This window comes from Euprymna scolopes, chromosome 9 (assembly GCF_053919585.1).
Source record: "Euprymna scolopes isolate OS-2025 chromosome 9, ASM5391958v1, whole genome shotgun sequence".
In the NCBI taxonomy this organism is placed as follows: Eukaryota; Metazoa; Mollusca; class Cephalopoda; order Sepiida; family Sepiolidae; genus Euprymna; species Euprymna scolopes.
In genome coordinates this window covers 93,842,808-93,857,249 of record NC_136490.1, presented here as the reverse complement: position 1 = coordinate 93,857,249, position 14,442 = coordinate 93,842,808, and the positions used below count along the sequence as shown (strand labels likewise).

The following is a 14,442-nucleotide window of genomic DNA, read 5'->3' as shown; positions in this document are numbered from 1 at the left end:
GGTCATAAAGGATTTCTCCTTGAGAACAACCTGTGGTGTTCCCTGGAAGCTGAGTGACAACAAGTCTCCTCAGATTTCCAGTACTCTCCACCTCTTTCGACAACATTTGCAAATGAATTTGTATTATCGCAACAGCCGCTTACCATTGATTTCTCGCTAGCAGCGACCAGTTCTCTTGGGATTTGTCCAGTGGAGGTCTGGTCTGTGCTCTCTCCTCAGTCTTTACATCCTCCTTGAGCCTTCTCGACTATTTGGCATTATTATTATTATTATTATTATTATTATTTGTACTCACTAGGAGTTCTCACACATATCATCATCAGATATTACCCACTAACAATAATTGGTGGTGTTCCCTTGAGTCTAAGTGACAACAAGTCTCCTCAGATTTCCAGTACTATCTACATCTTTTGATAACCTTTGTAAATGAATTTGTGTTATCACAACAGCCGCTTGTCATTGATGTCTTGCTGGCATTGGCCATTAGTCTTTACTGGGACTTGAGTGGCACTCTGCCCCCACCTCCCAAGATATCCTAGTATTATCCACTCTTCCAATGGAGTTCTAGTTAGTGGTCTTCTCCTCAGGCTTTCCATCCTCCTTAATCCTTCACAATTATTTTGTGTGAGGCTGATACCATCTTTTTAAGGGGTGAGTACAATTTATAAGACTTCTTGCAGTTTCAGTTCTAAGGTTTATTTGTTGTCCCTTCCATAATTTTGTTGTATTTTTGTTGCAATTTCCATATGGCTGGTTAGTGTTTATAGTCTATGTAGGTTGGTTTCTGCATTCAAGGATTTTCTGTAAGATTTTAGCTATTTACATCATTTTACATCCATTGTATAGTCTCAGTTTTTGCCCTTGATTACACTTTCTCGTGGATTTTTTTCCAGGTTTGTTGGGGCTTCTACAATTATTGGCATTGACTTTTTCATGTTCCATATCCCTTTCAGCTATCTCACACGCTCCGTGTATTTGCTTTGTTTTTTCCATCTATTTGATCTTCATCCTGTCGGCTGCTGAGATGATAGAATCTACAATTTGGCAGTTTTGTTCCTTCTTGCTAATTATTATGATGACCAATCTACTTACTTGGATGAGTTTATCTGTCTGTAGCGCCATGTCCCAAAGGGTTTTGTGGTTTTTATTTTCCAGTACTGTCTCCGGTAATTGACTGGAAATTGTTTTATCCTTTAAAAGGAATTCATCAGTATTTTCCTAAAAAAATCTTGATTTGTTCCTGCAGGTTGAAGAGGATGATTCTTATTTTTACTGTGGAACAACAACTGGCGACATATTGTGTGTGACCATGAGAACTTCAACTCTTGCAGTGATTGGGCCGCCGAAGAAATTGTTTTCCATGGGAGTACAAAGTTTACTACTTGTCAAAACAGGAGGTCACCATGAGCTACTTGCCGGGGCAGGTGATGGCACTGTCGCCATTGTAAAGGATAAAAGTAGCAAATTTCAAAGAACCAAGTAAGTCATTCTGTGATAAGTACATTTTTACTTTTCATATAAAATGCTAATTTTTCTTTTCTTGTTTTAATATAAGCGTTTTGTTTGTTTTTAATGAAAAACCAACATTTTTGTTTTTCTTGCATTCACAATTCATAAAGATCATGGCTGTCTTTTTAAGGGTAAATCAAAACAGTAGTTTTTATGACTTCAGGGAAATGCATCGGATTGACTTAGAATGTTATTTGTTGTTGTTTTTTTTTATTCGGGCAAGTGTATGCGCAGAAACTATTTTAAACATTTTTATTTTGAATGCTGAGGAATAAACTTCGCTAGTTACACTAAGACGCTAAAACATTTTTACTTTCCTTATAAAATGTTTTTACTTTTTTTAATATAAGAGTTTTATATCTTAAATAAGGACCAACATTTTTGTTTTTCTTGCTTTTCAATTAAAATCAAAACTATTATTCTCACGTCTGTTAGGAATATTATTAATTTAATTTTTGTTCCATCTTAAGTCTGGATTATTACACATTTGTGCTTCCATATTTTGTAAGGAAAATGGTGGTGGGGGGGTCGTTGCTTCGTAAATTTGTTTCAAGGAGAGTGGATCTTGGACCTAACATACCATGTTTCTGACAAAGAGAATTTCTGTTTTCTAAGCCAGAATCTATTCCATTTAACATTTATTGTTGCCAAGTTTTTTACCTTGAAGTAGCATATATATTTTTTTAACTCCTTACATCAAATGGCTTAATGCCCTGTCTGGAGCGATTTTCATAGACAAAAAAAAAATAACACAAGTTTTATATGATGCAGATAACACCTGTATGTGACTGAAGAATAATATGAGTAAGAGATTGATGAGTACATTAAGAGAAGAGAGACGTGTGTGAACGTAAAATCTTTATTAACACTGAAGAAGGATACTAGGACGTACCATGTGATTATGTGGTGGGAGGTTGCAGGCAATGACGATAGTGGAAGTAATTACAGTTAAAGGGAAGTAACTCGTATTAACATCCATACATGACCAAAAGCAAAAATACACACACACTCGTAAAATTTAACAGTTTTTACCTAGTAGAGGGATTTTTGTTTATTTCTTTCTTTTATAAGGATGGACAATGAAAGCGAATGTAGTTTGTTTGTTTGTTTGTTTGTTTGTTTGTTTTAACCAAAAACTGAATTCACCTGATTTAAAAGCATCCACGGAAATCTAAGAGAATTATTCGATTGAATTTGTCAGTATGTTCACTTGTAGATGCGAATTAAAAAAAAAAAAGTGAAAAAAGCAGTTTTCGATAGAAAATGATACTAAAAAAAATGAGAAATTTAAATGTAAAAAAATGTCTTCAGAGATTTCACTTATAGTTCGTCTTTAGCGGAAAGACTAGAAGTCTCAACCTTATTTTTCTCTCATCAATCATCTCTCTTTGAGTCAGCAATCGGGGGGGGGAAAAAAAAAAAAAAAAAAAAGAAATTAGTATAAAAATTACCAGTTACCTCCCTTTGAGCGGTATAAGATTAATCTTCCTTTGTACTTTTATATTTTGGAAAATGCATTAAAATAAGTTTTATTTACTTAGCAAGAAACAAAAAGTATTAAAACAATTAAATTCTCTATTCATTTTCAATATTTCTAGCAGCTTATTAATATAATCCTTGCTAAAAGTTTGATTGAAAATGTTGAGACGTTATAGCAAGGGAGTTGGAAGCTACAAAGATTAAAGAGAATGGAATTGGCAAACCAATGGTACAGGCAAAAATTGACGAATAAAGATAAGGGGACCTAGTTTTAAACGCCGATTCATCATACTTTTTTTTAAGGTTTCCAACTACTTTTTGATTGTGTTTGAAAGATTAAAGAAAAAAAAAATTTGTACACAACCAATTCAGCTAAATTTTGAAGTTAAATAAATTCATTGTAAAAATCCTTTAAAAGATAAATATTAGTTTTCTGGGTCTATTTCAAAGATGATTAGTAAAGAAAAGTCCTAAGATATTGAATTAATTAAAAAACAAACAAACACCTTGTTTGTACAAAAAAATAGCTTAATTAGCTCAAAAACCGAGAGATTCTGCCTTTTGCAAAATCACAACAAACGGGAGTTTTGTAAACATGGATATACGGAAGCCTAGAATTTCCACCAGTCGAAAGGCTCTCTGAAAATGACGTCATGTAATTCAAAAGAGGGAGGGGGTGCTAGTTTTCTTTTTTTTTCCCCCCCAGATGTGCATCCGTACATTCCTATCTTGAACGTTTGTATCATTTTTGCCATTTTTAAAAATTTATTTGTTTTTCTATGTTCCTGTTTTTAAATTAATTTTCTTTTAATTATTGTTCAAGATTATATAAAAATTATATTATGTCGAAAGTTTCACATTCATGCAAGCAAGGAAAATATTGAAATCTTGCATATAAAAATTATGCGAAATCTGTAATTTAAAAAACAAAAGCAGAAATATTTTTTGCAATTATAATTTTTTTATGTGAAAATATTAAATAATGCTTAATATAATGATAATATCTCACTGCTGATGCTATTCTCTATCTATATAAGAGCCAGGTACGTCCAAGGATGGAATACTGTTGCCACATCTGGGCAGGAGCTGCTAGAAAGGACTTGTCCTGCCTTGAAAGAGTTCAAAATAGACTTCGTAGCCTCGTAGGAGATGTCCTTTTCTCCTCCTTGCAACCTCTATCTCACAGAAGAGATGTTGCGAGTTTGTCTCTGATGTATCGTTATTTTTATGGAAAGTGTTCGACTGAGCTTCAATCTATGGTCCCCCCTCGCCAAACTTTCACAAGAAACACTCGTCTAGCTGTAAACACTATCAATAATTCCCCCCACTCTTTATCTGTGCCTAAACCTAATCGTAGATTCCATGAACAAAGCTTCTTTCTTAGAACTGCATGCCTGTGGAATTGTCTTCCGTTTTCCTGCTTTCCGGCTGACTACAATATGGTTGTGTTCAAGTCTAAAGTAAATAAGTTCTTGATGAGCCGTTCCATATAAGTTATCAAATTTACCAAATTTTCATTACTAATGATTACTATATTGTCCAATTTCTACTGTACACTCTTTAACCCTTATCCTTGAGTGGCCTCTGGGCCTTGATAATGTGGTGATGCCTCTGTAAAAAAAAAAAAAAAAAAATATCGATAATTTGAGAAATTAATTTTTCCTTGAGTTATATCGAATTCATTAATATGGATTTTAGGGACTTTTTTCGTAATGTTCCTGTAAAAATATAATTTTTTTTTTTTAATTGTTACAATTTATGATGCGTTATTTTCATTAAAAAAAACAAAAAAAAAATAAATTCATTCATTTTACTTACTACTAAAAACCATCACTTTAGTAAAGGTGTTTTTTGTTTAAACAAAATAATAGATTTCCACTAAGATTTAAATAAAAATAATGCATTCTTTATATTACGTGATCATTATTTGATAAATACTGAAAATTTCATTACAATTGGTTAATTTCCTGATTTTTGATGAATTTTTAAGTAAAGGAGGGGGGGGGTCAAAATGTTTATACATTTTGAACATCAGCATTCATTTTGCACGCAGGCAATTTCAAATGATGTTAGATCTGCTATGATCTTATATGTCCGTAGAAAAGTTATGAGCATTTATTCCTTGCCAAGTTCTGGATAAAATAATAGCATTTACAATAATTAATTTTAAACAGTGATTGCGTTTATTTCGAATTACCCCCCCCCCACACACACACACACCACATCATTAAATAATTAACAGAATGGTTGATATAATGTGAAAAGTTTTGAGAGATTTGTGTATGATATAGCTAACTGAGCACGTCATAAATGCACTTTGCTTTATAAATCATAGGTGTGTTCCCTTGTCTTGATAGGGCCATTTCGGACGACGATGGTGTTTTTGAGTATCACCAAGAACCAATTCAGCAATTAATGTAAATTGCTGATATAAATTTGACAGTAACCGAGGTTTCCTATGATTTACAAACTGCATTTTCTTCTTCTTCTTCTTCTTCTTCTTCTTCTTCTTCTTCTTCTTCATCATCATCATCATCATCATCATCATCATCATCATTTTAATAACTCTTACTGATTCTTTTACAGGAAGTCCATAAAACTCAATGGCAGCATAATGTCTCTTTCTCTCCGAGGATCAGGGCATCAAGTGAGATATACTTTTTTATTATTATTTCTTGAGATACTAACATGCGTTAAAGTAAAACGCATCAATATGTAACATTACGATTTCTTTAGATATACGGTAGTCATTCAATCACATGGATGACATGCCGAAATAACAGACAACCTCTTCACAGGAATTTGTTTTTTACGTTGATCATGTATTATGGAGAACAGGACTCCACCAAGCAAATTATGACAATGTCCTATATGATGAGACCTACCTGGTCGCATATGTTATTGCAAGATTTTCCTTCTTCTAACCTATTTGTCTTACTGTTGTGGAGACTCAGCCATGCACACGATATGAACTCTTCTGAACTGTATAAACAGACTGAGAAATACTGACTCTTGAGATGGTGTGCGTGTATTTCATAGTATGTGTAGCAGTGACACTTCACGGCTTAAGATTTTGAATATCTTTAGTTTGTTAGCTCAGTGTTGATTGATGCTAGCTGTCAACTTTTCTTCTGGCTTACCCAATCATATGCCACCTCTCTGGTGAGTTGAACACGTGATGAAGTGCATAAAAATTAAACCATGGCAGCTCTCTCTCTCTCTCTCCGTCTCTCTCTCTCTCTCTCTCTCTCTCTCTCTCTCTCTCTCTCTCTCCCATTTCGGCTCTCAGACCAGCAACACTCTTCACAGGACTTAGACTTGAACTTCTCTTCAGGGCCTGAAGGTCGACTAAGACAAAAAGACAAAGAATCCATTGTGGCTACTGCCAAACGATAGCTTCAACCACACATACATGAACTCTCCTTCTCGCACAGGACTGTTTAATCATTTGTTTCCATCCATACATGGACGCATGCTTCTACTACTAACTTCAACGCACATTCATGAACTATTATATTTAAATTATAAATTTCAAACAAGTAAAATATTTGTTTATTTTCGTAAAATTGCATTGTAATTTGGCTTTCAAGCGCACTTGATGTATATTTTATTCAAATTAAACCAACGCTTCTATAACGGAACTCACACGCTTGATGTTAATCTCACATAGCCAACATACAAGTCCCGACATTTCAAAATACAACTGCTGAGAGATAATTTGTGGATCTACTGACTTTTCTTTCTCCAACTTTACAACATGGCAAGAAAGAAGGAGAAAAAAAGAAACAAAATACCGAGGATGGAGTCTGACTCCGAAATATATTTAAATTATAAATTTCAACCAAATAAAATATTTGTTTATTTTCGTAAAATTGCGTTGTAATTTAGTTTTCAAGCGCACTTGATGCATATTTTATTTTATACTAGCAAAAGTACCCGCCGTTGACTGGGTTCAAAAACAGCCTACAGAAAATGGACTCTGATTTATTAAAGTATGATAGGTTATGAAAAGAAAGGGTTGTAAAGAGATAGCTTCGAATTTGGGGGTACTAAAACCAAAGCAAAATATGATGAAAGTAAAAATAAAATAGATAAACCCCATAATTTATTATACCATACCTGTTCACACTGAAACACTTATCACAATATTTTGTGGATCTATATTAAAAAACCTTGTTAAACTTTGTGACATATTTCCATTCCATGTGGTCAGGCGCGAACGAACACCCCATAATTTTATTATACCATATTTCTTCAAACTGAAACATAATTATCACAGATAAATATGAAAAGTCTTTATTAAAGTTTGTGCATATTTCCATTCTATGGAGGTCAGGCGTGAATGCAGACCCCACAATTTTATTATACCATCCCCATTTAAGTTAAAACATACTTATCAAAGTATTTTTATGTACATCTATATCAAAAACCCTTGCAAACGTTTTTTTTTTCATTTTTTTATTTCCATACTTTGGGGGCCAGGCACGAACGCAGACCCCACAATTTTTATGAACCACCATTCTGCCAGATCAAACATGCCCATTCCTGATCCTCGATACATCTTCTATCATTATATGTAATCATTTTTTTAAAATAGTCAACCATATAGGAGCTTATTCATGACCACACACACACACACACACACACACACACACACACACACACACACACACACACACGTTCAGCTTTATATATATATATATATATACATATATATATATATATATTTTGGTAACAAGTCATTATTCAAGCTTGTCTGATTGAACACAACTGAGTTATTCTTTTTTCCGATTTTGTTGGATAACTTTTTAATTCGCCGAGCGGTCTTTTTTTTTGCCTGGCATGTTGTATATTATGGCGCCCAGACATACTTGAATATATATATATATATATATATATATATATATATATATATATATATATATATATATATATATATATATATGCATGCTCCATTTCTTGGAATGTAGTAAATGAAATAACTACCAGTATAACACAATGATCTCTGTCTAAAAGATGAAACTTCCAACATTTAACAATGTTTATCATTATGATTCATCTACTTCAGTATCAGCCAGATGGTATTGGTGTTATCAGCTTTGATTGTCTAAATGTAAAATGTTTTTGACTCATGATGGGGGGGGGGTGCTTCCAATGATTTCAACGATCGTTTTTATAACCACAATTAAAATAACCAACTAATCAGAAGCTTCAAAAGTTACTCTAAAAAATGTTGAATTTTGGATGCAATCAGTTCGCATTTGATTCTTTGCCGCCATCTTTGTTACTAGGAATGACTTAACACTTCATATTGCGATTACATTGATTCTTTGCCGATTTGATTTACTGCCGCCATCTTTGTTCAACGTAATGTCTCAACACTTAACAATATAAGTATTTTTTTTTTTTTTCATTTCAGTTTTTTGTTGGCACAAGCAAATCTAACCTGTACAGATTTAACTACATGGAATTCACATACAAACTTCTCAACACGGGACACTCATCTGCCATCAGTGATATTATATTTCCTGCGTAAGTTATTTCTACTTTCTTCTTCACAAACACATCGTTTATTATAGCAAAATATCTCTTACATCTATCCGGAAAACTGTTGATGCTAGCGGTTATTGTCCCCCCCCCCCCCCACTAGAAGGCTACTATTTCTAAACAGGCTTTTATTAATTGCTGAAAAAATAATAGAAATATTATGGGTGTTGTTTGATTGAATTTATGGTTAGGTCATATTAATATGCAATCACCTTTTTTTTTCCAATATATTTTTACTGTTAAAACTAAGCAAAAAATACCACATTAACACAATGGTTCCTGTATCACCAAAGTTGTTAAGCAACACTGAATGTGGCCAGTGTTGAATGGTGGACCAAGAACTCTTATATATTATTTCAAAATGGCCATACCATCTAAGCCTATTCTTCTATGCACATAAAGTTCAGATTTAATCTTCATCTGAGGTCATCAAACTTTAAGACTCACATTACATATCCATTGTATCATTCTCATATTATTTCTCTCCATGCATTGCATGTCCTCAAGCCTCACTATTCACGTCCCATATATCATCATACTGAGTACACATGCCTGATACTTCTCTTGGTCAACAGTGGTAATGCTTTATTGGTTAGTAATGATAGAATTACTTTAAATTTACTCCATCCACTCCTGCTCCACCTTGTGTTTCAATGGTATCACCATGATAAAACTTTGATCCTATTTCTTATACAACATTCTTTCTGCAAACTCACTCCTTAAATATTTCCTCCTCTTTGTCTCCCTCTTCAGACCACTGTTAAAATATGTTATCTATGTCTCTTCCCCATATCTAATGTGTGATATTCAGCATCTGGCGAAATTTCAAAGACTGGCTACTCAAATGGTGCAGGGTCTGTCGGATCTGCCCTATGAAAGCCGACTCAAAAAGCTCAACCTTTTCTCTCTTGAGCGCTGATGATTACACAGTGATTTGATTTTGCCTTCAATCTCCTCAACAGGATTATGATATAGCTCAGGATTTTTTATTTACTCCTGCACCAGAAAAAGAACTACGCAAACACTATATGAAAATATTTCGCCATTAATTTCGATTAAACAGTTCCCAATCAGAATCTCTGGACTTTTTTATTTTATTTTACTTCAATTTAAATTCTCAGAAATCAAGGGTCCCACTACCTCAGTCTGTCAGATACATATATATTCGAATGTTCTATTAAAGTTCTTTATCTCTCAAACACTGAGTTAGTAAAGAAATTGATAACATAATTTTCCTCTCCCCAATTAACCATTTTCATATGTTGTAGTATATTTTTTGTTCTGGTATCTTGGTCTTACTGGATTCCAGAACAAGAATTTATCCAGTCTGATGGAATATCCAGCTTCGTGCTATTACTTGAGATAATATCACTTGGAGAAGGTGCACCATTCCTCGTAAAAGCTAATGTGCGTTAGCCATAAAAAGGAGATCTTATTTGGGCAGCGAATACTATGTGATTTTGAATATTTCATCAGGGTTTACTTCTCAAGAAAATGTATCCTCAAGCCAGGCTGTTCTCGCAAACCCCTGTACAGAGAGACCTTAGACATCCGAGGATAATGTCCAGTAGGCATTCAAGTTCTCCCCAGTAGGCATTCAAGTTCTCCCCTTTGGATTTTGGAATAGATTTCCAAGTGAAGTAATAAATGCAACAATTTAAGGTAAATTTAAACAAATGCTGGACTACTGTGTCCTCTTTGTAAATTGTTATCATCTTTTCCCTTCATGGCATTTAAGCATAATTGTTTCATTTTTTTTTTTGTTTTTGCCAAATAAAAGGAATTGAATTGAAACCGATAACCTACATAGCTGCCTTCAACATTCATATTTTGTCCACATCTGGGTTCTTATCCATCTACATTGTCTAACACTTCTTGAAGATATCAAAGAAGCATTTCGGAATGATAAAGAAAGTCGTTGAAAATATAATTAAGTTGATATCTGAAACAAAAAGAAAAGACTTTAAAACCTTGCCTTCTCGAATTGAACATAAACTAAATTGAGTTATAGCAAAATAATTGCTTTTTATCAGCATTCAGATTTTTTTTTTTTTTTTACATAACTGACCTTAAACAACCCAGAGAGGTTGTATCAACCTCTCTGGGTTGTTTAAGGTCAGTTATGTTTTTTTGTTGAGATTCTTTATTTTTCTGATTCAGATCTTCGGATATATATTTTTTTAGCTTTTTTTTTTAGGAATTTAAAGATATTTGCTATATTAGTATTTTTAAATAAAATTTTCATATTATTACTTTTGAAGAAAGACTTTCTGAGGTTCTTTAGTGTTTCACATTCCATAAGGATGTGTTTGACAGTGACAAGTGTTACATATTGGTTGTAATTCTTTGTTCATAATAAAAGAGTGTGTTAGATTTGGGTGCCTCTGCGGAGCTGGGATAGGATAACTTGGTCTTTCCTGAATTTTGAGAGAGCACGTATATATTAATCTATCTTGGGTCTTATTTGAAATAATTTGTTTTGGGTGTTGTTGTTCCATTTTTGTTGCCATTTATTTTGGAGAAATTTATTTATTTTTGGTTTCAGATCTATATATGGAATTTTTAGATTTTGGGCGGGGGGTGGGGGCTAATTTGAGAGCAGATTTGGCTGCTTTGTCAGCCTTTTCATTAACTTTTTCTCCTGTGGCTCGGGGTCCAGCATAAAACAATTACTTTATTGTTGGACATATTGTTTAGTTTACATAGAAGTTTTACAATGAGAGGATTTTCAAAATTTTTATTTTGTAATGATGTTAATACCAATAGTGAATCTGAAAGTATGATGAATTTTTGATGATTGTTGTTTGAGATAATGTCAAGTGCTAGTTTTATTGCATATGCTTCTGTTGTAAAGATTGAGCTTTCTGTTGGTAGAGAAGTTTTTTAGGTTTTTATGTTAGCTACTGCTGTGCAAGCTGTCTTTTCATTGTCCTTAGATCAATCTGTGTATATGAGGTGGTATTTTGGATATGACTTTCTGACTAATCTATAGATAAAGCTAGCATAGTCTAATTGGGATCTGATAAGGTATTAATATATTTTATGAAGGGTTTGTTGATTAGCTCCTCACTTTGTGTGAGCAAATACTCAGTTGGTTTTGTTGCTTTTTCTTAATTTATGTAGGGCATGAAATTCAATTTCTTATTGAATATTACCCCAAGAAATTTGTATTGGTTGACCACTGGTATTATGTTTCCCTCTAGTTTGAGAGCTGGATTATTATGCATTTTTCTTACAGAAATGAAATGAACACACTGAGTTTTAGTTTTTGAGAAACTGAAGTCATTGTTTATAGCCCAGTTATTTATTCTATTTAGATTTAATTATAAGGTTCGTGTGGGAGCCATTCCTAGTCTCACACAAAAACACGCGTTCACATCTCAAGCCATATTACTTGTCGTATACATACGCGCGCACAAACATACGCGTGCACATCCACACACGCACATGTATTCACATTCGTGTACATACACTCACATTCATGTGTATACACACACACGCTAACGTACGCACATGTACGCACACAAGGACAACGTCACTTCCCTTTCAAAGGAAATCCACACATGCGCAAAAGACCACCGGAAACAATTATAAAAGCAAGAGCAATAAGCAGCATCTTCCTTTTCAGACCAGCTTCCGAGGTGAGTGGTCGGCGCACCAGCCGCCGCCGTTTCGGCATGCGCGCGGATGTGCGTGCCTCACGCCACTTGCTACCATGTGGAGCAAAAAGCTAACAGACCGTACGTGTCCACCTTATATGCTTTCTCTCTCCATGGCCTGGATTGACTTTTTCTCATTTTCTCTCTCTCTCGCTATACTACAATAGACTTTCCTTCTCACCAGCTAATAGCGAGAGACGCACACCAAACTGGATTGACTTTTTCTCATTTTCTCTCTCTCTCGCTATACTACAATAGACTTTCCTTCTACCAGTAAACAGTGAGAGACACACGCCAAACTAAACACGTGTTGTTCCCTTTTCTTTCACTTGTTTCTTCACGAAATAAATTCTAGTTCGTTTAAATCAAGTAAACGTGTTGTTCGTTCCTTCCTCAAAGCAATTCATTTTTCCTTCCTAGAGACAACTCACTATTCCTAATTTGCACCACCACTACAAAGTGGTGAGACCCGAACATGAGACAAACACGCATTTCCTTCTAAACCACAAGTCCCGCAACAAACTGGCGACCGACTGACATGAAACGAACAGGCATGGTGACCCTACTTTTTTGAAAGGAATTGTTTTGAGCGAGATGCGCGTTTTTATTGATAAAGAAAAAAAAACGAACATTTCAACAAAGAAAAACAAGTGAACTACTATCGACAAGAATCTCAACGAACTACAAACAACAATGACGTAACCCCTCATCAGACTCGGCAGAAAAATAAACACGCAGCTATCGACTTCATACTGAAAATAAAGAAAAATTTGAGCTCGACAAACATTTTTCACGGTTTCCTGACATTACCCTGCAACAAACGCGAGGAGCAAAATCACATAGGCCTATGCAATTCTCTCCCGCACAGCAGACGCAACAACAAAGAAACAATTACAGGATATCCCTATCAGCACATAGGAAGAAGCTGAATTAACAATGAGTTGAGATGCACCACACACACACGGATAAACTCAGAACTGGAAGTTTCGTTGATAATGGCAACTGGAAACTCATTCAACACGAACGAATGCACAACAAACGCCCGTACAGACAATGTACACACACTACCGCAGACTCACATGCGAAGACAATGGCAACTGGAAACATGTTCAACACGAACGAATGCACAACAAACGCCCGTACAGACAATGTACACACACTACCGCGGAGTCATTTGCAAAGACACTGTCAACTTGACACATGACGTCAACATGAAACAAAAATTTTTCTTCCAAACGAACAATTCACTTTACTGTCCAAGCAACACGCTGCACATGTCAGCACACAACAAAAAAAGCAAACAAAACAAAAATATCAGTCTAAAAAAAAAGAGTAAGCGCATTTTCCATGCGTAAGTAAATACTTTTTTTACAAACACACTCCATTTCTGACGTTTTTTTAAACAACCACACCAACAACAAAAAAACAGGACAAAAAGTCAATTGCCGAAAACATTACTTAAAAAAAAATATATATATATATATACACTGCATATTTTCTTTTTTCCTAGGAAGGAGAGTATTGTGGGAGCCTTTCCTAGTCTCACACAAAAACACGCATTCACATCTCAAGTCATATTAATTGTCATATACATACGCGCACACAAACATACGTGCGCATGTCCACACACGCACATATATTCACGTTCGCATACATACACTCACATTCATGTGTATACACACACACGCTAACGTACGCACATGTACGCACACATAGACAACGTCACTTCCCTTTCAAAGGAAATCCACACATGCGCAAAAGACCACCGGAAACTGTTATAAAAGCAAGAGCAATAAGCAACATCTTTCCTTTTCAGACCAGCTCTCGAGAGGTTTTGGGAGGCACGCGCTTGTGCGCGTCACGTCCCCTACTATGTATGGGGCACGAGCTAACAGACTGTATGTACACTTTATACGTTTTCTATCTCCATGGCCTGGATTGACTTTTTCTCTTTCTCTCTCTATACTACAATAGACTTTCCTCCTCACCAGCTAACAGCGAGAGACAAACGCGGACATGAACACGTGTTGTACCCTTTTCTTTCATGTGTTTCTTCACGAAATAAATTCTAGTTCGTTTAAATGAAGTAAACGCGTTGTTCATTCCTTCCTCAAATCAATTCAATTTTCCTTTCCCAATGTAATTCATTTTTTGTACGACTGGTGGATATATAATATATCCACCAGTCCACTACAAATTGGCGACACCCGACGTGATGATGAACACACATTTCCTTCTATACACTAGA

The 14,442-nt window shown here is 34.8% G+C and overlaps 1 protein-coding gene and 1 long non-coding RNA gene across 2 annotated transcripts in view; one reads left to right on the top strand and one right to left on the bottom strand.

Annotated features, from left to right (window-relative positions):
• LOC145284783 (uncharacterized) overlaps positions 1-14,442 on the bottom strand; it is a 103,382-nt gene that overhangs the window by 64,836 nt on the left and 24,104 nt on the right. The gene's annotated exons all lie outside the window — the stretch shown is intronic.
• Positions 1-14,442, top strand: part of LOC145284781 (cilia- and flagella-associated protein 52-like) — a 56,947-nt gene that overhangs the window by 27,759 nt on the left and 14,746 nt on the right. Inside the window, exons 6-8 of the mRNA XM_080133748.1 lie at positions 1,247-1,479; positions 5,575-5,635; positions 8,408-8,520. Of these exons, the coding sequence (XP_079989874.1) occupies positions 1,247-1,479; positions 5,575-5,635; positions 8,408-8,520 (407 nt within the window). The remainder of the gene's footprint in view (positions 1-1,246; positions 1,480-5,574; positions 5,636-8,407; positions 8,521-14,442) is intronic.